We start from the raw sequence: 26,508 nt of genomic DNA on the forward strand, positions 1-26,508 counted from the left end.
AGCAACAGAAAGACAAATAAAGAAACTGATCCCATTCACAATTGCACCAAGAAGCATAAAATACCTAGGAATAAATCTAACCAAAGATGTAAAGGATCTGTATGCTGAAAACTATAGAAAGCTTCTGAAGGAAATTGAAGAAGATTTAAAGAAATGGAAAGACATTCCCTGCTCATGGATTGGAAAAATAAATATTGTCAAAATGTCAATACTACCCAAAGCTATCTACACATTCAATGCAATCCCAATCAAAATTGCACCAGCATTCTTCTCGAAACTAGAACAAGCAATCCTAAAATTCATATGGAACCACAAAAGGCCCCGAATAGCCAAAGGAATTTTGAAGAAGAAGACCAAAGCAGGAGGCATCACAATCCCAGACTTTAGCCTCTACTACAAAGCTGTCATCATCAAGACAGCATGGTATTGGCACCAAAACAGACACATAGACCAATGGAATAGAATAGAAACCCCAGAACTAGACCCACAAACGTATGGCCAACTCATCTTTGACAAAGCAGGAAAGAACATCCAATGGAAAAAAGACAGCCTCTTTAACAAATGGTGCTGGGAGAACTGGACAGCAACATGCAGAAGGTTGAAACTAGACCACTTTCTCACACCATTCACAAAAATAAACTCAAAATGGATAAAGGACCTAAATGTGAGACAGGAAACCATCAAAACCTTAGAGGAGAAAGCAGGAAAAGACCTCTCTGACCTCAGCCGTAGCAATCTCTTACTCGACACATCCCCAAAGGCAAGGGAATTAAAAGCAAAAGTGAATTACTGGGACCTTATGAAGATAAAAAGCTTCTGCACAGCAAAGGAAACAACCAACAAAACTAAAAGGCAACCAACGGAATGGGAAAAGATATTCGCAAATGACATATCGGACAAAGGGCTAGTATCCAAAATCTATAAAGAGCTCACCAAACTCCACACCCGAAAAACAAATAACCCAGTGAAGAAATGGGCAGAAAACATGAATAGACACTTCTGTAAAGAAGACATCCGGATGGCCAACAGGCACATGAAAAGATGTTCAGCGTCGCTCCTTATCAGGGAAATACAAATCAAAACCACACTCAGGTATCACCTCACGCCAGTCAGAGTGGCCAAAATGAACAAATCAGGAGACTATAGATGCTGGAGAGGATGTGGAGAAACGGGAACCCTCTTGCACTGTTGGTGGGAATGCAAATTGGTGCAGCCGCTCTGGAAAGCAGTGTGGAGGTTCCTCAGAAAATTAAAAATAGACCTACCCTATGACCCAGCAATAGCACTGCTAGGAATTTATCCAAGGGATACAGGAGCACTGATGCATAGGGCCACCTGTACCCCAATGTTCATAGCAGCACTCTCAACAATAGCCAAATTATGGAAAGAGCCTAAATGTCCATCAACTGATGAATGGATAAAGAAATTGTGGTTTATATACACAATGGAATATTACATGGCAATGAGAAAAAATGAAATATGGCCTTTTGTAGCAACGTGGATGGAACTGGAGAGTGTGATGCTAAGTGAAATAAGCCATACAGAGAAAGACAGATACCATATGGTCTCACTCTTGTGTGGATCCTGAGAAACTTAACAGGAACCCATGGGGGAGGGGAAGGAAAAAAAAAAAAAAGAGGTTAGAATGGGAGAGAGCCAAAGCATAAGAGACTGTTAAAAACTGAGAACAAACTGAGGGTTGATGGGGGGTGGGAGGGAGGAGAGGGTGGGTGATGGGTATTGAGGAGGGCACCTTTTGGGATGAGCACTGGGTGTTGTATGGAAACCAATTTGTCAATAAATTTCAGAAAAAAATAAAAACAAACAAAAAAAAATAAAATAAAAAAAAAAAAAAAAAAAAAAAGAAGAAGAAGAAGAAGAAGAAGAGGAGGAAGAGGAGGAGGAGGAAGGAGAAGAAGAAAAGAAAGATAGATCCCATTTACAATAGCAGCCAAAAAAAAAAACCTTAGGAATAAATTGAACAGGAAATATGCAAGAGCAAATGAAAAATACTTTAAAGCATTAATGAGGGATTTCAAAGATGCCTTGAACAAATGGAAAGACCCAATAGCATGCTCTCTTGTATAGGAAGATTCTACATCATGAATCTTATGTCAGATATTTCTGATATAATTCTGAATATAACTTTTTAAATATCAATAGATTTATTTTTAATTAGATGTTAATTCTACAGTTCATAAACAAAAACAAATAAAGACCAGGAAAATTGAACACAAGCAGAGAGGTAATACTAGCCCTATAAAACACATTACAAAGCCTTGATAATTGAAACAGTGTAGTGTTGGCCTAAAAAGAATGAATAAATAGAACATAACAGATTGTACATAAATAGAGTCAAATACATCCAGGAATTTAATATGTGGTCAAACCACTAAGGGAAAATTCAATAAATGGTAATGAGATAGCATATTTCAGACCATATGCCAGGTTAAAGACCAAATGGATGAAAGATTTTAAATGTAAATAACAAGACCACATATATAACAAAGAAAACATAGAAGAATCTTTTATAATCTGAGGATGAGCTGGTATAGTTAACACTACAAATCCAGGAGCCATCATAATTTTGCATGATATAGAAAAACTGTAGCAAACTTTTAAAAAATTCAAAGATAAATGACAAAATGGGTGAAATATTTGCAATTTATCACAGAGTTGGTTGTCAAATGTATAACCATCTAAAAATTTCTAAGAAAAAGACAATAACCAAATAAAAAATTGTGGAAAGAATATGAAAAGATGTATGCACCCCAAAATACAAAGGCTCTTAAGCAAAAGAAAGGGTCCTCAAACTCACTCGTAATAAAAATGCAAATTAAAATTACACTGATACCATTTTTAACTCATCAGATTTGGCAAAAATTCAAAAATTTAATTAATAAGCTTGGTTACAAATCAGCAGGCACTCTTAGACACTGCTAGTGGTAATGCAAATTGCTACAACCTCCATGGAAGGTGATTTGGCAACATTTATCAAAATTACAAATGGCTAATACCCTTTGACCATCAATTCTGTTGGAAATTTATCCTATAATATTTGTGCATAGGTACAACATGACATGCATACAAAGCTATTTATTGCAGCATGGTTTGTAACAGCTGGAAAACATTGGAAACTGCCCTCATGCCCATCGATAGGGAACTGGTTAAATAAATAATGGTATTTCACCTTGTATGAAACTATATTTTAAAAAATAAACTCTGTGTTATTATAAAAATTTCTCCAAGATCTTTGTGCAGAATAGTAAATATGCTATTCCTTTTGTGGAAAAGGGGGGGAGTGGATAAAAATACTTATTCGTATTTGCTTATGTGGAGAAATTGTGGAAGGAGAAATGTCCCTCTGGAGGGACATATGGGAGACTAATGAAATAATGGCAAAGGAACTGGGTGGATAGGTGTTAGGAATGGGGGAAGATGTTTTGCTGTATACTTTTAAAGTAAATTTTTATTTTTTTAATTATGAATATATTATCACCTGAAAATGTTAGATTTTGAAATGCTATTTCTTAACATTAATGGACACAGGATGCATAATGAGTGCTGTATTATCTGCTATAGTGTCATACATTCAAACATTTCAACACAGTCATCCTTAGGATCAAACAGGAAGAGATAGAAAGAGTGCACGCACATGAGGGAGTAAGGACAAGCTGTCAGCACGGCACAGAGTCTGAGGCAGGGCTCAAATTCACCAACCATGAGGTCATGGCCTGAGCCAAAATCATGACCTGAGTCAAGAGTAAGACACCTGACTGAGCTACCCAGGTGTCCCATTAGTTCTTAGGGTTATTATAAATGATTAAATTAAGTATATCAGATTCTCCAGACTAACTTGAAGCAGAAAGTCAAAATATTCCAGCATCTTCTTGTCCATATGGAACTATTCTCAAAATTCTCTCTCTCTGGGTTCTTCATTTCTTTCCCTTAGATTATTGCCCCCATGTTTGCCCCTTTACAGCACAATGTTTAAGAACATAGGCTTTAGAGATCATTTGACCCTGCATGGTTTATTGTCTGCATGACTTCTGACCAAATGCTTTTGTTCCCACATGTGTAAAACGGAGGTAACACAAATTTTATAGAATTGCTATGAGGATACATAAAGCTCTCAGCCAATGTTTGGCATACAGTAAGAGTTCTAGAAATATTAAGTACCTCTATTACTACGCTGACTACTAAAACTTCCTGGTGGCCTGAATTTTCACTGAGTTCTGAATTCTGCCAGGTATTGATAGATCTGGTTACTGATCTGGCACAAGAGTTTCAGAGTGGAATATCACCTTCAGTCAGTTCAAATAACAGTTATATGGTTACTATTTAGACACTCAATCATAAATTTTTGCTAATTTCTTACCTTCAACCTAAAAGTCCTCTGATTAAATGCATTGAGTTTCTAGCTAGTAATCTTTTCACACTTTAATGCAAAAATAATGTCCATTGTACATCAAAAAGTCATCATCATTTTTAACATGCTCATACCAAAAATCCAATTAAATTTTTTTATTATGAATTCCATTTACCTCAGTACTACAATCAGAATTATCCCATAGTACCTCTAACTCATAATGTCTCTCAGTCATTGTAATCAGGATATTTTAAGGAAAATTTTAATTATTTTTATGTAATTACCATTTCAATTGTAAGAAACAATGTCAATTTTAATTATTTCAATATCAATAATGCACATTGACGATAAAATTAATTAATATTATCTACATACAGGGCACCTGAGTGGCTCCATTGGCTAAGAGTAAGACTCTTGATTTTGGCTCAGGTCATGATCCCACAGTTTGTGAGATCAAGCCCTCTGTAGGGCTCTGCACTGACAGCACAGAGCCTGTTTGGGACTCTCTCTCCCTCTCTCTCTCAAAATCAATAAACAAACTTTAAAAAAATTACCAACGTACAATGTGTAAACTACTCTCATAAACATGTAAAAATCTTTGGAAAAGGAAACATACCAGTCAAGTTTAATTCTCAAAGGTTAGAGAGGATTACAGAGCTGAAACTGGCTCTCAGAAAACAATGTGGACCACAATGAGCCCACAGCAGAATGCTGCCAAATTTCTTGTTATTAATAAACTTCTCTCTAACTTCCCTCAGAGAATACAACCAGAGATTAGCAATGGAAATATCAGAGACACTGAAAATTATGCTTAATCTTTGGGCTATAAACCAGAAATTTTTAATTAAAAAATGAGAGCCTTCATTTTATTGATGGAATGATATAACTCGAAAAAAAAAATAAGACTACTTTTGTTATTAAATAAAAGTTTAGTGTGACATTATGGAGCAACACTGATTTATACATCTCTTGAGGATATAGGGAAAAAAGTCACCCTTGGGGGAGATTATAGTCCACGAAACAAATTGAGGCATGTAAGATAATAATTACGATACAAATATTAAGTGATAAGGGCTGTGTTAGGGGAGTTCAGAGAGAGATGACCACAGAAACTATTTTGCATTTTAATTAGTCCTTGTAGAAAGATAAAAGTTCAATAGCCAAAAATGGTAGAAGAGTTCATTTCATATAAAGAGAATAATATAGCAGAGCATGTTTGTAGAACTGAACATTCAGACTACAGTATGGAATAAAGACAGTGGGAAATAAAAAAAACAGAAATATTCAATACAATAGGAAGCAAAAATATAAGTCTGAGAAATTCAGATTTTTTTTCACAGGCACTGGCAATCTATGAAGAGTACTTTGATTAAAAGAGTAATTTTATAGGGGCACATGGGTGGCTCAGTTGGTTGAGCATGCAACTTTGGCTCAGGTCATGATCTCTAGTTCATGAGTTCCAGCACTGCATTGGCCTGCTGCTGTTAACACAGGAGTGCCTTCGGATCCTCTGTCCCCTCTCTCTTTGCCCCCTCCCCCACTCTCTGTCTCTCAAAAATAAATAAGCAACAACAAAAAACAGTAATTTTATAGAAGTTGCCATAGGAAAATTACACTGGTGATTGTGTCCAAATAGATTTGAGTTCTAGGAGAGGAGAAGAGAATGTTCTAGTAGTTCAGACAAGATATTCGTATAAGTCTGAACTAGGAGCTATGGAACTAGACAGGAAGAAATGAATGCAAATATGTGGAGAAGACTTATTAATTGCAAACATTTATTGAGAGATTACATTGTGAAAACTTTTGAATTTCTCAGCTAATCATCTCAACTATTCTGAAGTAGGTAACTATTATCGCCACTTTAAGGAAGTTAATTAACTTAGTTATTATAACACAGTCTTAAGTATAGTCCTGGGACCTGAACCCCAGGCTTACTGACTTTTAAAGTCAACACTTTCATGCTCTCTAATACTTACCCTTACTGTACTGAACATTGAGAAATTTGGAGCCAAAAATGGCACTAAGTTTTCAAATTTAAATAATTGGGAAAATAATCAAAACAAACACAAAATCAATCAAAAATACAAAATATAAGGAGAAAGAGAGGGTTCAGGATGATTAGACAAAAATCCCATCTTCAACCAACTCAGTTTCCGAAAGAGTATTATGTTTTCTACATGATCTGAAAAATGTTTCTTTTGCACATTATTCATTGGTCCTATTTTACTCTTTAAATGTCTAATTTATCCTGTGATGAACCGCTTCCAATTTAACCCACTGAAATTCTATTGCTTTATCAGGTGAGAAGTTTCCTGACAAGACGCCTAAGGTGCAGTTAGTGATATCACATGAGGATGTGAAGCTGACCATACTAGTGAAACACATGAAAAACATTGTAAGTTTATTATTTCTAATGAGAAACATGTAAACCTACATTTAAAAATCACTTGCCTCCCTCAGGCAATTAATGTCAACATTAGTAAGAGGAATGGGGCCAGCCACCAAGTTTAAGTGAGGAACAGTAGGCCAATTACAATGTTCTGCCTCTGTATGATTGCGATCCCTAGGGTAAAGACTACAAAATATTTCACAGGCCAAGTCCTAGAATGAAAATTAGACTTTACTCACAATGAAGTGTTAGGTCAAATCTCACAAAAAAGGTTTGAAAATGCAGGAATAGCTAGAGCATTAAGGTCCAAAGGGAAAAAAGCTAGGTCCCAAGAATTTACATCTATCTCATCTTGCTGAGCTTAGTGGAAGATTAACTCCTCTCTTTGAATAATGCCAACACTTTCTCTGTGAAGCCAGCAACTCTAAGGCTTTCTCCCCAGATGCCCATTGAGTACATTGAGTTTATACCCCCCAAACAGTTATTATGTTCTGATGTAATTACTCAGAGATATATCTTTCCCCTCAAAACATAATATTATTTTGAGGACAGGAAACCCATCTTTATATACCAGAACATAGGACAACAATGGTAGTTAGCTCTAAAAACAACTGCAAGCTATTCCATTATATCCTATTCCTCTCTGAAGATGGGTCAAGTCAGAGGTATGAATAGCAATTGGACCATTGACATTGAGTAAGGGAGAGAGCATTCTGCATCACAGTGTAATTGATTCATGGTCTGAGTCTGGGTGCAGTAACCAGAAGGAGGTAACTCTAAGCCTTGCCACTTCTCCAGTCTTCCTCTAGTCTACTCAAAGCAGGTCCTTCATAAGGTAAAACTCGCTAGGAGACTATAGAGAAAGTCAGTAGCCCTATTTTGGCTCTATCCCTTATGCATATAAATCTCTCAGGATGTGCTTGGAAAGACTTAAAAGAGCAAACTCTTCATTGTGATGTGATCTGGAACATACTAGAATTTAACAAATGTCTGTTCAGTGAACAAATAGTTGGCATAATTTGCAGGGGATACATCCTTTACAAACTTAGAATTAGCCAGCTATCCAAGGATGCTTGTTTGTAAGTCTGTGGTTTTGTAATCAGCAATTTTTGTAATAGCTGGGCAAATATTATTAGATGTGTTTCTGTAGAACTTTAGTCATTAAAATAATTATTTTCAATTGCTTTTGATCAGATAATCATCTTAAATGAGAATAGGAGTTGTTTAAGAAATTCTTAGTCTGGGAAATGAAGATTCAATTAGGCACTGTTTATGGCTATATGCATGTTCATAGACTTTAAGCATCTATATAAATATATGTGATAAAGTAAGAGAATGTTAAGAAATAGTGTTAATCAAGTTAACAGCACTTACATATGTATACGCTATATGACTGTTAACTGAAAATCGTCCTCCTGGAAATTATATATTTATTCCAATAATGTCATTGCTCAAAACGTTTTAGAACACGCCTATTGACATTGCTTTTAGATCTGGCCTATAAACCACACAGTAAACTTAGTGATATTACTCAATAGTCATGCCTAATATTTGATCAAAAGCAGTATTAACCAATTTGGTCACCCATTTTATTCACCGGATAAATATCCAAATTACTTTTGACAGTTTTCAAAAATGCATTTTATAGTGAGATGAAGTTACACTAACAATAAGAATATTCAAAACGAATGTGATGCAGGCATGAAGGGAGGGGAGAAAGTGAGCAAGAGCTAGAATTAAAGATTTAGGTCAAGTGATAGGTACGTGGCAAATGACCAGGTGCATCCTATAAGGAGTAAAAAGCCATCTAGGGCCCCTAGAGCCTATGCCAATGTCCTCAGAAAGAAAGTTATTAATAATGAAATAATACTTCTTGCAATCTGACTTCTCAGTCTACCTGCTGGTTCATCTCTTCTCCCCGATCCCTTAACATTGCCCTGAAATTCATTCCTACACCTCTTCTCTTTTCTACTTCCAGCCCTGTGATGTTAAATATCATTTACATGTCTTTCTCTTCCATATTTATAACTCATCTTGGAACTGTCCCTGAAATCCAGAGGCTTATGTATAACTAACTGCTCAACAACTCTAGTAGAAATTGAATAGGCATTGCAAACTTAAGATACACCAAATCAAATTTCTGATGATTATTGCCTCCTGATTATTGCTCCTTTTGCAAACTTTCCCATAACAGGAAATAGAAACTTTATCCTACTATTTACTCAAAGTCCCTGGTGTCATTTTGACATTTCTCACAAACTACAACCAATTTATCCGCAAATTCTGTCAGCTCTGCTTTCCAAACAAATCCAGAACTGCACTCCTTTGCCCTTCACTGCTACCATAAATGGTTCAAGCCACCATCATCTCCCACCTAAATCACTGCTGTAGTCTCTCTTTTTAACTTTTTTAACGTGTATTTATTTTTGAGAGCAAGAGACAGAGTTCAAGTGGGGGAGGGGCAGAGAGAGAGAGGGAGACCCAGAATCTGCAACAGTCTCCAGGCTCTGAGCTGTCGGCACAGAGCCTGATGCAGGGCTCGAACTTGGGAATGGTGAGATCATGACCTAGGCTGAAGTAGGACACTTAACCAACTAAGCCACCCAGGCACCCCACTGCTGTAGTCTCTTAATGGGTCTCCCTGCTTCTACTTGTATTTCTTCCTAATCTTTTCCTAACCTAGGAGCCAGAATATTCCTTTCGTAATAAAAGTCAGATCTTGTCATTCTTCTCTCATATCCTTCTGAGGGTAAGGTCTCACTCATATCACTTATAATGAAAGGCATAGTACTTATTAATGATCTATGAAGCCCTACTACTGATCTGGCCTCCTTGATCTCTCCAACCTCATCTCGACAGACTCCCTCAATCACTCCACTCCAGCCTCAGTGTCTTCCTTCCTGTTCCTTAAATAGGATAAGCATGTTTCTGCCCCAGGACATTTGTACCTGTTATTCATGTCATCTGGAATGTTTTTTCCCAGGTTCATGGCTCAGTCTCACATATCCTGGAAGACTAAGTCTTACTGCCACCTTTTCAGTGAGGTCCTCTCTGACTCCCATATGTAAAGCTGCAAAACCACTACCTGTTGCCACTTTCAAACTTCCTTTTCTAACTTTTTGTCTCCACGGCCCTATATCACTGCTATTACTCCAAGGGCTAAAACAGTGTCAAGTGCATAGTAGATGCTCAATGAATACTTTGTTAAATAAAAGAATGTCAAATTATTTCTGATATAAACAACTAAGAATTATGATCTTATTCACCTACCAAAAACCATCAAAACAAAGTTCTCATGCCTTGCATTTTTCAGAGCTACTTTTAAATGACTCTTTTATTTCTTCTGCTTATCTGAGGACAGAGATAACACTACAATATAAATGACAGGAAAATCTATCTATAAATTCTCAACATATTTTCTTCGCTTATTTCAAGTTTTAACTAATTGTTATTTAGTTTCTGAGCCTTTAGTATTTTCACATGCCAAAGTAATCAGACTGAAGAAGTCGTGCTTCATTTTATTTTAATGTTAAAATGAATTATTCTGCCTGCAGCTCTGTTATATTTAATATTAAGTTTGATGAAAAGAATTGTTTATCTTATATTAAATCTTTGAAGCTTTGCTCTAAGAATTACGTCCCTCCTGTGAATTCACAAGCTAAAACAAAATTTGCTAAAATTTTTCCCTTTTAAAGCAGCCCAATGTGATTTATTCTAGTGAACAGAGACTGACAAAGTAATGCAGTTATTTGGAAGGTTGGCAAAGACTTTTAAAAATAATGTTTCAGTTTATATAACAGAGACATATATAAAAATCATTTGAATTTAAAACATTTTTAAAAATCTTTCTAGCATTTTCCCAAGTAGCCCACTATAAAATGCTCTTTTCCACTGATATCTTCATGTCTCTCTATACATGTCTCTCTATGAATTGCAATGTCTGCAGTGTCTCTCCTGGTCTCATGAATTCCCCTAGTCTGCGTCATTTCCAGACTGTTTTCATTTACTTGCTCCAGAATATGTGCATTCTAGTAGGCTCTAAAAGTAATCAATAAAGATTCCAGACTCTCTTCTGATATTGAATGTGCTCACACTCTCAGAGATTCTTACACTATAGCAAAATGATATGATTTCAAATGAGGTGCAAGTAATATCAGGGAAAGCAGGACACATCTCAAATGGAATGCTGTTTAATCCTTTAATAAGACACAAAATAGGGCAGAACAGTTGTGATATGAAAACAGGAGGAAAGATGAAAAATAACGAGTGTTGATGATGATGTGGAGAAAAGGGAACCCTTGTGTGTTGTTGTTGATGGGAATGTAAATCAGTGCAGCTACTGTGGAAATGAGTGTGGAGGTTCCTCCAAAAACTAAGAACAGAAATACCATATTTTCCAGAAATTTCACTACTGGATATTTACCACAAGAAGGTGAAAACCCTAACTGGAAAAGATATATGCACCCCTGTATTTGTGACATTATTTATAGTAGCCAAGATATGGACACTACTCATGTGTCCCTTGACAGATGAGTGGATAAAGAAGATGTGGTATATCTCTGTCTCTATCTCTATCATCTCTATCTCTATCTCAGTCTCTATCTTGATCTCTATCTCTGTCTCTATCTCTGTCTCTATAATGGAATATTATTCAGCCATTTTAAAAGGATGAGATCTTGCCATTTGTGACAACATGGACAGACCTAGAGGGTATAATGCTGAGTGAAATAAGTCAGCCAGAGAAAGACAAATAGCATATGATTTTACTTATATGTTGAACCTAAAAACAAAACAAATAAACAAGCAAAAGCAGAAACAAACTATATTGTTGCCAGAAGGGAGGAGAGTAGGAGGATGGGCAAAGTGAGTGAAGGGAAGTGGGAGACACAGGCTCCCAATTACAGAATGAATAAGTCCTGAGAATAAAAAGTATAGCATAGAGAATATAGCCAATGGTATTGTAATTGTAATAGCATTGTATGGTGACAGATGGTAGTCACACTTGTGGTGAGCATAGTGTAACATATAGACTTGTTGAATCACTATGTTGTACACCTGAAACTAATGTAACACTGTGATCCAACTATACTTCAATTAAAAAAGACTTCTGTAGCCTTATTATTCAATAAGCAACTTGTATAGTAATTAATTAAAAGTTCTGTTTCATCTTTCTGTGAATATTTATGGTATTAGATCTCCTAGCCATATGCTCAGAAGGGATGAAGGAACAGAAATGATGGGACTTGTCTCATTCTATGAGAAGACAGATGTATCTAGAGAGGCAATACTGGCATAAAACCTTGACCTCATCATTTACAGCCCTAAACTTGTCTTCTCACCATATCTAGTTCTCCAAGAATAAAAGAATTTGCTTCAAAAGCAGAAGGATAAAACTTTGTTCTCATTTCTTTTCTTCCTCCTCTCCTCACTTTCTCCCTTTATTCTCTTTTCCTTTATTTTACTTTCGCTTTCCTTTCCTATTATTATTAGCCCAAATTTAGCTGTAAGACAAAATATAAAAAATATAGAAGATTTAAATGTGTCCCTTTTATTGTTAGACATTGGATAGTAGATTTCAAAACACATACACATTTGGACTTTAATGCACTGAAATCAATATAAAAAAAAATAACAGGAGAGAAAGAAATAGACTCAAACACATCAGTAAGAACCCCAGGCTAAATACACACACACACATTTTATTGCATTTTATTTTCTATTTAAAATTTTTCTTACATTTTTAATGTGTATGTGTAGCTTGGAAGTTCTTATTTTTAAAATATATATTCTCCTGGCCTCATAGATCATACAATTCTTCCATATCTTCCATGGGCAAGTAGTCCATGAACCATTGAAAGGGTTAATTACACATCAAAATGGCACTCTACATACAATTCCAGTTCTGTACTTGGTTCCAAACAAATTGAAGGGCTTGTTGGTGTAGAAGATACAACACTTAGATTTAGTAAAGTTGATAAAAGAGGGTTGTGAAAATAAAGTACAGGTGATGACAATGTTTGACATACAAAGATAACAATGTTCTGTGTATCCTTTTATTTTTTATTTTTATTTTTTTTAATGTTTATATATTTTTGAGAGAGAGACAGACAGTGCAAGCAGGGAGGGGAAGAGAGATGGAGACACAGAATCTGATACAGGCTCTAGACTCTGAGCTGTCAGCACAGAGACCCACACAGGACTTGAACTCACAAACCACAAGATCATGACCTGAGCCAAAGTTGGATGCACAACCTACTGAGCCACCCAGGCGCCCCTTGTATATCCTTTTAAAAATAACTTGGCTAACTCCTCTGACTAACCCAATTCAATATTTTTAATCTAGATTTTTGAAAGAGATATGTCATTGTTCTATCCTAAATGCACTTCAATCTAAATAAATGTCAATTTCTTGATAAAGGATAATTTTCTAATAATAATTATCCCATGGATTGTATTTGGCTTATATTTCATTAATAAAAAATTACTCTTCTAGAGCTGGCCCACTATGACATTGATCTCCCATTTCAAAGAATATGAGGCAAAGCAGTGGATAGTGGAGAGGAGCTGGCCCAGATAGAGATATTTCATTGTTCCATGATTTTTCAGGGTTAGTAAACACTGACCCTTGAAGATTACCAATTACTTCTTAATGAAAAAAAAACATAAATTGTTCTTAAACCTATGATAAATAATATGCTAATAATAACTCATCTCTTTCCATCATCAATATTTTTAACTAGTCCTTCCTTTGTGAACTTTACTGTTCACAAAGTGAAACTTCACTGTCCATATATTCTCTACACTTCTTTGACAGCACTCTTTCTGAGGCTTTCTTAGCATTTACAAATGTATTTATTTATTTTTAATTCTTTTTCATTCATTTATATTTGACAGAGACAGAGTATGTGTGTATATGTGTGTGCATGAGTGGTGGAGGGATAGAGAGAGAGAGAGACAGAATCCGAAGCAGGCTCCAGGCTCTGAGCTGTCAGCACAGAGCCCGACGCAGGGCTCAAACTCATAAACAATGAGATCATGACCTGAGTGGAAGTTGGACACTTAACCAACTGAGCCATCCAGACACCCCAGCATTTACAAATTTAAACTAATGTACGTAGTGGCTTAATAAATGCTGGCTTCACCTTTAACCCTTAAATGTGGAGATTTTCCAGTATTCATGGCTTTAACTCTTCAAATTGATTTCCTAAAAAAATTCCATCCAGTCTTGAGGCTTTGAAGATTATGTGAATTACTCCTAAATTTATATCTGTACTTTAAATATATCTCTGAACCCAATTTACATATTTTCAACTGCCTGATGGACATTTGCACTCTGATATCTTGCCATCTCCTGAAACTTAACAGTGCTAAATTATAGCTCTCTACTTTTCACTGAAATCAACTCTCACTCTTGACTGCTTATTTAAAAAAATTGTTGCGCCAACCTCAAGTAACCCCTGGTCAAAATGGCCTTATAATTTATTTTCCATATTTTAACTTATTCCAGTACTGCTATATATAATCATCAGAAAATCCTTTTAGTTTACTGTTACTTTTATTTTTACCAAAATCCTATTCTATAGTCTCTATTAATTCACTTATGGACTATTTTGATTGTTATGATATTCCTGTCCTTGTGTTCTACTTTCTTAATCCATTCTGCATAAAACATCCTAAAATTCTATTTTTAACATATCAATAAAAAATGCTAACAGAATCTTTGTAAGTCTCAAATTCCTTAGCCTAATATTTAAGGTACTACACAATTTAGCTCTACCTGCCTTTATATCCACCCTCCCCAACAGAAAACATGTATTATATTCTAGATGGTTTACTCATTGTTTATCAAACACGCTCCAGTCATTCTAGCAAAGTATATCATACTTCCTCTTCCCTTCTATTTACCTTCTAACATCCAGGCTCACCTCAAACCTCATCCTTTCTGAATCTCCCAGATCACTCTTGTTCCTGGTAATCCTTCTCTCCTTTGACCTCCTTACACTTACTGTTTACACCACCCATTTGATATTCACTGCCTTATCTCATTTCTTAAAACCTTTATCATTTTGGTTTATCCTGTAGTTTCAATTGTATTGACAATATACTTATTGGAAGAAACTGGGGGAAATATATTTTGTATACTCTGCAATGCCTAACACAATAATATGCCCTTAATACATGTTTGTTAAATAAGTGAATATTCACTTAAGTGTATACCACTGTGAAAAATAGTCACAATGCAGAGCAGTTAAATTTAAGCTACATTCATAAATGAATAGCTTTTCTCTTTGAATTCTGCTATCTATAATACTTAATACTAAACTTGAGAATAGTCAGGTGACAAATATTTGACCTAAATAGTCTGTCTCACTTAAAAATGAAGTGATTTCAGTATAAAAACAGAGAGGGAGACAAACCATAAGAGGCTTAAACACAGAGAATGTATTGAGGATCGCTGGTGGGGTGTTGGTGGGGGTAAGAACTAAAGGGGTAAGGGGCATTAAGGATGACGCTTGTTGGGATAAGCAGTGGGTGTTATATGTAAGTGATTAATCACTAAATTCTATTCCTGAAAATAAATAAATAAATTTCAATTTTTATGTAGATTACATGTTCAAATGATTATATTATATATATATATTAATTAAATAAATGTATTATCAAAATTTTAAAAATTCAAAAAAATAAAGTGATTTCCTGCTGAGGATTATTTCTCTAAATATTCAACAACTCTGGACACTTAACCATATCTCCAGCTGACATAGCCATCAATGTACAGGTCACCACATTATACAAATTTTATTTAATCACTCTCTGTTCTTTACTGACAAGCTTATACCCTAATTGCTATTCTTTATCCAAATCTCCCTCAATTCTTCATTCTAACTGAAACAAACAAACAAACAAACAAAACATAAGCTAGAGTCCTGACATTGGTCCTCTTAATCTGGTTTCTTCTTGGCTTTTCTGTAATCAACTTAAGAGTCACATTAGCATCATGCAAAAGACATCTCTCACCCAACAACAAAAATTCAGCATCCATTCACAGACAAAAGTTATGTTTGTGAGAGCTATGAGATCTAACACCATACACCAAGGGATCCAGGCACCCATACATCAGATAATAGACACTCAGTCCTCAGTCCCTGCTGATGATGTTGCAGTAGCTCATGAACTGCTTCCAGCTGCTCTTAGCTATAGTCAGGGAGCTCCTAGAAACCACTGTCTTAGAGAACATTCCACAGATAAAAGAGCCTTTGTGGAAGTCCAGGTTTGCAAAGGAGACATTTCATCACACTGTTGTAAGGAAAAGAAAAAGTTTGAATACTTTGAAGTGGGGTGTTAGTAAAGACTGGAGGATGTAACAACTACTTCAAATTTGAAGACAGCGATGCAAAACTTCAAGGAACATGAAAAATCAAGGTAACATGACACAACCAAAGGATCACAATAATCTTTTACTAACCAAACTCAAAGACCTGGAGATTATGTGATTTGCTTGATATAAAGAATTCAAATAGACTTTTAAAGGAAACTCAGTGAGCTACAGAAAACATAGAAAGACAATTCAACGAAATCAGGAAAATGATATATGAACAAAATGAGAGTTTATCAGAGAGATAAAAATGTTTTAAAAAGAAGCAAACAAATTTTGGAACTGACGAATATTATAAATGAAAAGAAAAATCCAACAGAGAGCATCACCAACAGAATGGATCAAGCAAAAGAAGAATCTGTGAGATAGAGGACATGAACTTTGAAATTATCCAGTCAGTAGAGAACAAAAAAAGAAAAAGAAAATGAAAAAAAAAAGAGTGAAGAAAGCCTATGTGATCTTAGAATACCATAACAAGAACTCTGAATTATTGGAGTTCCAGAAGAAGAAGAAAGGGAGAAGGGACAGAAAGCATATTTAAAGAAATAATGATTGAGCACTTTCCAAATCCGGAAGGATATTTGGATATCTAAGTTCATGAAACTCATAGTTCCCCAAAACACTCTACTTAAAGAGATCCTCTTCAAAATACATTATAATAAAACTATCAAAAATCAAAGACAAAGAGGGAATTTTAAAAGGGAAAAAAGCTTGTAACTTATAAGCAAACTTCTATAAGGTTTTCAGCAGATTTGTCAGCAAAAACCTTATAGGCCAGGGGGGAATGGAATGATATATTCAAAGTAGTGAACTAAAATAAATGCCAGCAAAGAACACTTTACCTGGCAAAGCTGTCCTTCAGAAATGACGAAGGGATAAAGACTTTTCCAGACAAATAAAAGCTGAACGACAAATGAAAGCTGAAGGGGTTCATCACTGCTGGACCTGCCTTACAAGAAATGCTAAAAGGAATTTTTCAAGATAAAATGAAATGATACTAACAGATAATATAAATACATATGAAAATATACAACCCATGGCAAAAATAAGTATACAATCAAAGTAAGAGTATCCTAATAGTGTAATATGGTGGACTACTAACCATTTAACCCTAGTATAAAGGTTAAAAGACAAGAGTATTAAAAATAACTACAGTGACAAAAATTTGTTAATGAATAAACAGTATAAAAGGGGTAAATTGTGACTTCAATAACATAAAAAAATGGGGGAATAAAGGGTAGGGTTTTTGTATGTGATTGAAGTAAATTTATCAGCATATATAGACTAGTAAACCTAAGATGTTTTATGCAAGCCCCATGGTAACCACAAAGCAAAAACCTGCAGTAAATTCACAAAAGATGACAGGAAGAGAAAACAAAGCATACCACTACATAAAATCATCAGTTCACAAAAGAAGGCAGCAAGAGAGGAAGAAAAGGATGATAGAACTAAAAAAACAGCCAGAAAACAATTAATGACATTAGTTAAGTCTTTAGCCATCAATAATTATTCTCCATGTAAATGGTTTAAATTCTCCAATCAAAAGGCATAGAGTGGCTGGATGGGTAAAACAAAACAAAACAAAACAAAAAAAACATGATCCAATTATATGCTGCCTATAAGATACTCATTTCCCCCTATTTTTTTTTCCTCTATAGCCTTACTGATTTTCTGTATACTAGTTCTATGAATTATTAAGGGAGGGATATTAAAATCTTTTAACAATAATTGTGCATTGGTATAATGTTACATGAACATTTAAGATTATGTCTTCTTGATTAATTGACTCCTTTATTATGAAATGAACTTTTTTATTCATGGTAGTATTTTTTGCTGTCAAATATACTTTGTCAGATATTTATATGTTTTCCAGTTTTCTTTTGATTAAGGTTGGCATAGTATATCTTTTCCATCCTTTTACCTTTAACCTTTCATCTCTTTACATTTATAGTTTCTCGTATATTTGCTATAGATAGATGAAACACAGATATGATAGATGAAGATAGATGATGATGATAGATAGACAGACAGACAGACAGACAAGTGATAGAGGACCATACTGTAGGTTGTAGCTAGCAATCTCTGGCTCATAGATATATTGAACCAATAATCACATACAATTTTTGTAAAGTTTTTCCAAGTGCTGTTCATAAGCCAAGTGTTTCATATCCTGGATTTTCAGAATGAAGTTTTCAGGCCCAAAAGGAGAACTTGGCATTGAGTCTATTTGTTTCTAACCTTGTTAGATATAGTTCATCATTCCAGCCCTTCACAGCTCATTCCTGATTATCTAATCAAACATACTGCCCAAAACACTCCAATTATTGACAACTGCCCATCATATATCAATATCTTTATTTAAATCATGATAAAACTGTTTACTAGGACAAAATCAAGGCACATTTTTGAGGTATACGAGTAGAAAACTCTTTTACTTTCCCTCTGAATTACTAGTTTCTGGGTTTTTTGCAAAAAATCTTTCATACTATCAAGTATAATATCATAAATCTAATCTTCCAGTGTTTCATCTGTTCTTCACAGTTCTTTAATTATCATTAACAAACGTACTCTGTCTCTTATTTGTACAATTTTCTCAGCATTGGAGGATAGAAGTTAAGGGTTATAGGATTTGAAATCATTTAGAATGGTTCAGTGCAATTGTAAAAAAAAAAAAAAAAGAAAGAAGAAAAAGTTTAATTACCACTTAACTCATAAACAATTCTTCAGCATTTTCCATTGAATAGATTGTTAAAAAGAAATGAGGTTTAAAGCCTTACTTCTTATATGTTATTAAGATTGAGAAATGGAAAAACTTCCCAAACTTTGCAAGACAATTCAGTAGCAAAGTCTGGTCTGTAGCTCTAATTAAAACTCTGCATTATTAAAAGCAATTCAATTCCTATTTATTGAGTCAGAAAAGTGTTTCTATCTACTAGACTGTGACTTCTGTCTAGTTGTTAACTGCATCAAGTTGAGGATGAAAAATCTTTAATAGGTATGTAATAAGATGATCATGCCCATGAGTTTGTCATTTCTTTGAAAGTAAAAACTGTTTCAATCACTTTTCTGTGACCTCTTATAGACTATCCAAAGTGTTAGACACATGGTAGTTTGATTTTTGAATTGATTGTTTAAAAAATTACTGAAAATCACCTATTAGTGACAAGAATTCTATTAAAGGCTTAATTGGTGTGAAATGAAGCAGAAGACTATCCAATTTAATTCATGAGGACCTGAAATCATGCCACTCTATATTAACGAACACACACAGAAAGATTAGAAAGATCATTTCACTATTTCTTTCACCAAAGCACTGAGCAAACCACATATCACAAGCACTTTTATTGTACTTTTGTATTTTTGTTGTGCATTGTCATTTTATAAAAAGACCCTCTTCATAGTAGCTAGCCTGGGTTTCAGTACTGCAATCTGGCAGGCACGTAGAGGAGGAAAATGCTTTTTTATTATGTTATTTTGTTTCTGGCATAGACCTCAGGTTTTGATAGTCCTATCATATTTTAATCATCAGCAGTTGATTTCTACCAAAGCCTATATTATCACATGATGGGAAACATTTAAGTTAAAAAAAAATTTGATGGAAAATTCTCATAAATTATTCATCAAAAAGATAAGAACCTATTAAATACAATTAAGCTTTGAATTAATCTACAGAAGTTATTTTTAAACCATCTATCTTCATCACATTTCTGATAAAACTTGATGTAGAAGAGCTCTTAATTTGAATCTGGTAGTTTCCTGTGCATTCTTTGTAGAGACTCAATATATAGGGTAATGGTTAAGAGCGTAAGTTTTAATAAAATCTTTTCAATAAAATAAAGACAATCATACTGGCTCAAGGTTTTTTGTTTTTGTTGTAATTTTTTTTAATGTTTATTTATTTTTGAGACAGAGAGAGATGGAGCATGAACAGGGGAGGGTCAGAGAGAGAGGGAGACACAGAATCCAAGGCAGGCTCCAGGCTCTGAGCTGTCAGCACAGAGCCTGATGCGGGGCTTGAACTCACGGATGGTGAGATCATGACCTGAGACGAAGTCGGATGCTTAACCGACTGAGCCACCCAGGTGCCCCTCAAGGTTTTTTAAGAGAGTGTTTTAAATAAAGCAAATACTCATTATGTGATAGCTATTATCATTATTATTACTATACATGAAAAATAAGTCTCTTCCTCATACACTTCTATGAAAATACTAAAGGGTGGTTGTCATACCCTGCAATGTGAAATGGTTTTATTTACTTAATAAATGGTTTATATTGTGCTTTCTTTTTATACCAACATGCTACTGCTTACTTTTTTTTCCTGAATTTTGATAAATTAACCATTTTTCAATATAGTTTTATTCTTTGACCGCAGAGACAAGAGAACTACCATTGAAAACCATTTTATTTATTTACTTACTTACTCATTTATTTACAGAGACAACACAAGCAGTGGAGAGGCAGAAGGAGAGAGAGAATCAAGTGGGCTCCACACCCAGCACTGAGCCTGACCTAGGGCTCAACATGGGGCTGGATCTCACGACAATAAGATCATGACCCTGAGATCATGACCTGAGCCAAAATCAAGATTCAGATGCCTAACTGACTGAGTGACTCAGGTGCCCTACACTGAAAGCCATTTTTTTTGAAGTTTGTTTATTTTGAGAGAGAGAGAGAGAGTAAGGTAGGGCAGAGAGAGATGGAGAGACAGAATCCCAAGTAGGCTCCATGCTGCTTGCCCAGAGCCAGACACGGGGCTCAAACTCACAAACTGTGAGATCATGACCCAGCTGAAATCAAGAGTTGGATACTTAACTGACTGAGCCACCCAGGCGTCCATTTTAAATGTTGTGTGCAGGGGCACCTGGGTGGCCCAGTCGGATGAGCATCCAACTTCGGCTCAGGTCATGATCTCACAGTTCACAAATTCCAGCCCTGCCCTGGGCTCTGTGCTGACAGCTCAGAGCCTGGAGACTGCTTGTGATTCTGTCTCCCTCTCTCTTTACCCCTCACCTGCTTGCACTCTCTCTCTCTCTCAAAAATAAATACTAAATTTTTTTAAATATATACCTCATCCATTCAGTCATTTGATAACTATTTATTTAGTATTCACTATATGCCAAGCACTGTGTTAGGGACAGGATTTCTAGGAATGCTATGAAAGAAAGGCATACCTATGAAAGGGAAGAAAAGAATAATGTAAAGGGAAGCCAAATCTCAAGGGAGGATTTTACATTTTCATTGGAGATTCAGAGACATATTAAAAGATTAGAATGAAGGAACTGAGGGTAGGGTTAGGGTAGTAGAGTAACCAATGGAGCAAAGCCCAAGGGAAATGTGGAAGAAGTGTAAAACAACAAGACATGGGTTTCCTTTTTAAGGAATTTTAATGTCATAAGGGAGATAACATATATAAAACTTCTAAAAACGTAAAGAAAATATTTTAGCAAAATCTAGGATCTATAGAATCCAGAGTTAGGAAGATTAACAAAAATTAATTTTAGATGACTTTACATCATCTTCTAGCACAGTAACAATATTAGCCAGAATTATAGAAGAAAGTGGTAGTAACACTGCCTGACTTCAATCCACTGGGAATATGAAAATCCTCTGGGCGATACAAGGAAGCTTCTCATTGCTTAGACTGAGCATCAGACTAAGAACTCTGAATCTCCAAGCCTTATGACTCTTCAGGTAAAAGTGTTAAGTCTCTGTGAAGGTCTAAACCGCAACCAGAGTAAAAATCCTAGGTTAAGGCATTTAGACAAGTACAGGTTATTTAATCACTTTTAAAGTTAAATTTAGGGGCGCCTGGGTGGCTCAGTCGGTTAAGCGTCCAACTTTGGCTCAGGTCATGATCTCACAGTCCATGAGTTCAAGCCCCGTGTCGGGCTCTGTGCTGGCAGCTCAGAGCCTAGAGCCTGCTTCAGATTCTGTGCCTCCCTCTCTCTTTGCCCCTCCCCTGCTCAAGCTCTGTCTCTCTCTGTCTCAAAAATAAATAAAAACATTAAAAAATATATTTTAAAACAAAGTTAAATTTAATTCATATAAACATCCGGGCAAAGGGTGAAATGAGAAGTACTGATAAGAAGACAACTAGAGTTTTTAAATAAATTAGCTGTGATGTTTAAGGATCAAGATACAGTACAAGAAAGAAAAAAATAATAATAACATTGATAGGACAGCTGCTTTGGAAAACAAAACAAAACAAAAAACTGAGAAAATCAATGTCTGCATTGAAAGCTATTAAGGATATACTAAGTCCACTGCTGTTCAGATCTAATGCACTTCCGATTTTAAATTGAAACCTGTTCTGTTCTATTATCCTAAAACCTTCAGGATATTCAAGGACCTTGTCAAGGACATTAACTTGGAAACAGAAACCCAAACCTTTAGTTGCTAAATGCTTGGTGAAATCTGGTATGCAAATATCTTTCCCCATCTGTGATTGGGAGTTTATTCTTCAGGCAATGGGGGAAAATCTTGAATGCCCCGAGAAGGAAAGTGACATGATCAAAGCAGCTTTACAGGAAAGTTAATTACAACATTGATATATGGAATAAATGAAGGAAAGAAGTGGAAAGACTGAGCCAAAAAAGTCATTAAAATCTAGTTACAATAAGTTAGGAAATAAAGATCTGTGGTGGCGGATGTACTTGGGCAAACAGAGGATATTGATCTCGCTACACTTGGATTTGAAAATCAGTAACAAGGGAGACCCTAGAGAAAATAAATGGTATCATTTTAATATAGCTTTAACAACCTCGAAAATTTTGTTTGGGAGTGTAAGGAAGGATAGACAACAGATTTTGGTTAGATTTTATATAAGTGTGCCAAGAAGATATCCGGATGGAAATATTCACAGGTCACTAGGCTTGGATTCTAAGGATGAACTAGAGATTCTTTATTTGGGAGTCATCTAACCGGTTCTTAGTTAGGGTTAATTTGGTCCCCCAAATGATATTTAGCAATGTCTGGAAGGATGGTGCTATTGGAATCTGGTGGGTAGAGGTCAGTGATGCTGTTAAAATATCTGCAATGCACAGAACAACCTCCTACAACAAAGGATTATGTGGCCCAAATGTCAATAGCGCCAAGGTTAAGAACTCTGCTCATAAATGTCATAGTACATTAGGGATATCTTGTCCAATCAGCGCATATAGTATATTTATGTTTAATTTAAATTTAATTTATAGAAAATAAAAATAGTACCAAACATTTATCAGGTCTTACTCTATTTCACATTACATGGTTTGTCTTTTAAATGCTATAAGACGTATATCACCTTTATCCTCCTTCAACAGGTTAGGAAACAGATCCACTGAAAAGTTAAGATGCCTGCCAAAAGCCACATAGCTGGCAAATTTGGGGGCCCAGATTGCAATCAAAAAGCCCATTTTCAGAACCATGATTCTAACCACTAAGCTGGAGCATACAGTGATTATAGGTGCAGTATCCTCAAACACCATGGCAGACAAGAGAGAATTACAGAGCAAAACATTACTCTCCTGTCATCCTTCTTACCAAACCAAACCACACCAAATCAAAAAAAGTAAAAGCACTCTCTCAAATATTAATAGCAATTCCTTTCTGCATCACCGAAGATTCCATTATCCCATTGAAACATTTCAGAGATTTTTATCCTGGAGGAGGTTTTCAATGGAGGAAAGAAACCTTGAGCTCTACCTGAAGCAGCAATTTTGACAATCTTAGCATTTTGACATATGGTGTATGCAGATGTATTATACCTAATTTGTGAGTAATAATAAAGTACAAAATTTTCCTAATATAATTTTCACCCTGTAAATTAGAACTGAGTAAAAATTAGTACTATTATAATATATATCATATTTTCTTACTTTCCACTATGTTTTGTTTGAGTGCCAAAGAAAGATATACAATTAAAGCTAATGACATTGGGGCACTGGGTGTTAACATATAAATGTCATTGTGATTCAGAACAGTAAAATGTATTTGTTGAAAATTACCAACTTAATATTTAGAATATGGTCAACCAAATAAGAATTTAATTTCTCAAATTAGACTTTTAAATCATCCTCTTTAAATATAAATTACACATTTATCAAACTAACATTTATCAAACTAGATATTTGGAGTTCTAGTATGATTTATTCTCCATTTGGTCAAGATGATAAAGGTGAAACACATTTCTTTGAAGTTTGGTGGTTTCCAAATTTTTGAAACAATGGACTTATTCCTCAAATGACTATTAAGAAATAAAAATATCCGTAATAAGGAAAGGTGGAAAAGAAGAAGGAGAGAAGTTCTGCAGCCAGAATGGGGAAGCTGGGAAGAGAGGAAGTTGGGAGGCCACTTAGGACAACCTGGGGTCCAAAGATCTAGATATTTAACAACATTAATCTACCCATCAGGCAGTATTTTAGGCAACTTTAGAGGCTCCATAGAACACAGTTTGAGGGGTGCCTGGGTGGCTCAGTTAGTTACACATGCAACTCTTGATTTTGGCTCAGGTCATGATCTCACAGATTGTGAGTTCAAGTCCGGCATTGGGCTCTGCACTGAGGGTGTGGAGCCTGCCTGGGATTGTGTCTCCCTCTCTCTCTGACCCTCCCCATCTCAATCTATATTTCTCTCTCTCAAAACAAAACAAAACAAAACAAAAAAAATAATAATAATAAAGAATATAGTTTGAAAGGGGTTATCCAATATATTTTAGGGTAATTTATAATAAAATTATCATAACTATCTTAAAATCTTTTAACTATATTAAAGTTACAGGTCTAACTGGTATATTAATTACATTCTGCTTTAAAATGTGATATTACATAATATGCATATACTTATTATTAAATGCTACATTTTATTTTATGTGTAAAACTTGCATTTTTTAATTTTCAAGTGGTGGACAGTATCCTGAGGCACTTAATTCCTATCTCTGCCTGTGGTTTATATTTATCTCTTGACCATTTCTGTCAGAACTGCAAATTTATTTTCTACCATAAAAAGCTAAAGTAAATTACATTTAATAAGCTTTTAAATATAGTTCTCTGACACAACACTTAATTTAAGATCGATGATTTTACTCTTTTACACTGTGCTTTGGGAATATTTTTGAGCAATGATGAATTTCTTTTGATTGTTCTCTTATTTTCTGGTAAACAGTACTGTAATAAATTTTGATCCTGCCTTTGGTCTCGATATTTAGTAGCTCTGTATTTGTTTTCTTTGATAGCAACACGCATTAATATTTATAACCATTTTCCTTTGCAGCATCTCCCAGATGGCTCTGCGCCCAGTGCACATGTTGAATTTTATCTTTTACCATATCCCAGTGAAGTTCGTAGGAGGAAAACAAAATCTGTTCCAAAATGTACCGACCCCACTTATAATGAAATTGTAAGTATGATTCATCTCTTGTCCGGTCGCTTTGTATTTTTCTTACCATTTTTCAGCTTAACAACCAAATATGGAAAATGTGCAGTAATTGGAAGCATTATTCCATAAAGGGAAGACATTTCACAAAATAGCCACTGTGTGCTGATCACTGTTCTCGATGCTATGGGAACTGGAAAATACAGATTCTGCTTTCAAAGCATTTATGAACCAATTTTCACATTTTGGCTATCCTCCAGCAAGAGCCCACGATGGCGTTTGTTTTGCCTAACATTATCCCTGACTTCATCTTATTTTCTCTAACCTTATTTTCCCTTACCTGGTTTTCTTTACCTAATAACTTTATCATAGTATATCCTGTGTATAACAATAAACTTCATGAAATCTCCTTTGAAAAAATGAAAAACAATAAACAAGTACAAACCACCAATAAAATTAATTTATATTATATATAGCTCTCTAATTCACGTGTATTTCACAATTTGAATATCCAAACCCTTAACTTCTTTCTGAGGCAAACCCCACGTTTATTCTCCTGACTCCATCCCTTCTCATCTCCTCTGTACCTTGCTCGGATGTTAATTTGTTTGCCTTTCTTAAGGCTACTTCATCCACTGGTTAGGTCAGAAATTTTAAAAAAACAAAACAAACTCCTGAACTCAGCCTTTCTAAAGCACCCACATTTTCTTTCCCTCCCTATTGCCTCCAAACTTTTGCAAAAGTAACTCACATTTCCTGCTCTCACTTCATCGCTTCCTTTTCATTCTTTAATCCTTTGCAGTGTGGATTTTGAACTTAAAGATGCTGCTTTATTAAGAGTGACATCAGTAGACTCCTAATTGCTCAATGAGCCTAATGAACCCTTAGGCTCTACTCTCCTGAACATTTCTACAGCCACGCTGCCAACTGCACCCTCTTTTTGACACCCCCCTTTTGCTTGAGTCTTACCTCTTCTGAACTCCCTCCATCTTCTCTAACCACTCATTTAATTTTGTTCTTTGC

At 35.2% G+C, this 26,508-nt stretch overlaps 1 protein-coding gene across 1 annotated transcript in view; it reads left to right on the top strand.

Moving 5' to 3' along the window:
- Nucleotides 1-26,508, top strand: part of PIK3C2G (phosphatidylinositol-4-phosphate 3-kinase catalytic subunit type 2 gamma) — a 333,932-nt gene that overhangs the window by 298,758 nt on the left and 8,666 nt on the right. The window contains exons 30-31 of the mRNA XM_043561485.1: nucleotides 6,670-6,764; nucleotides 25,384-25,509. Of these exons, the coding sequence (XP_043417420.1) occupies nucleotides 6,670-6,764; nucleotides 25,384-25,509 (221 nt within the window). The remainder of the gene's footprint in view (nucleotides 1-6,669; nucleotides 6,765-25,383; nucleotides 25,510-26,508) is intronic.

This window comes from Prionailurus bengalensis, chromosome B4, assembly GCF_016509475.1.
Source record: "Prionailurus bengalensis isolate Pbe53 chromosome B4, Fcat_Pben_1.1_paternal_pri, whole genome shotgun sequence".
Classification (NCBI taxonomy): domain Eukaryota; kingdom Metazoa; phylum Chordata; class Mammalia; order Carnivora; family Felidae; genus Prionailurus; species Prionailurus bengalensis.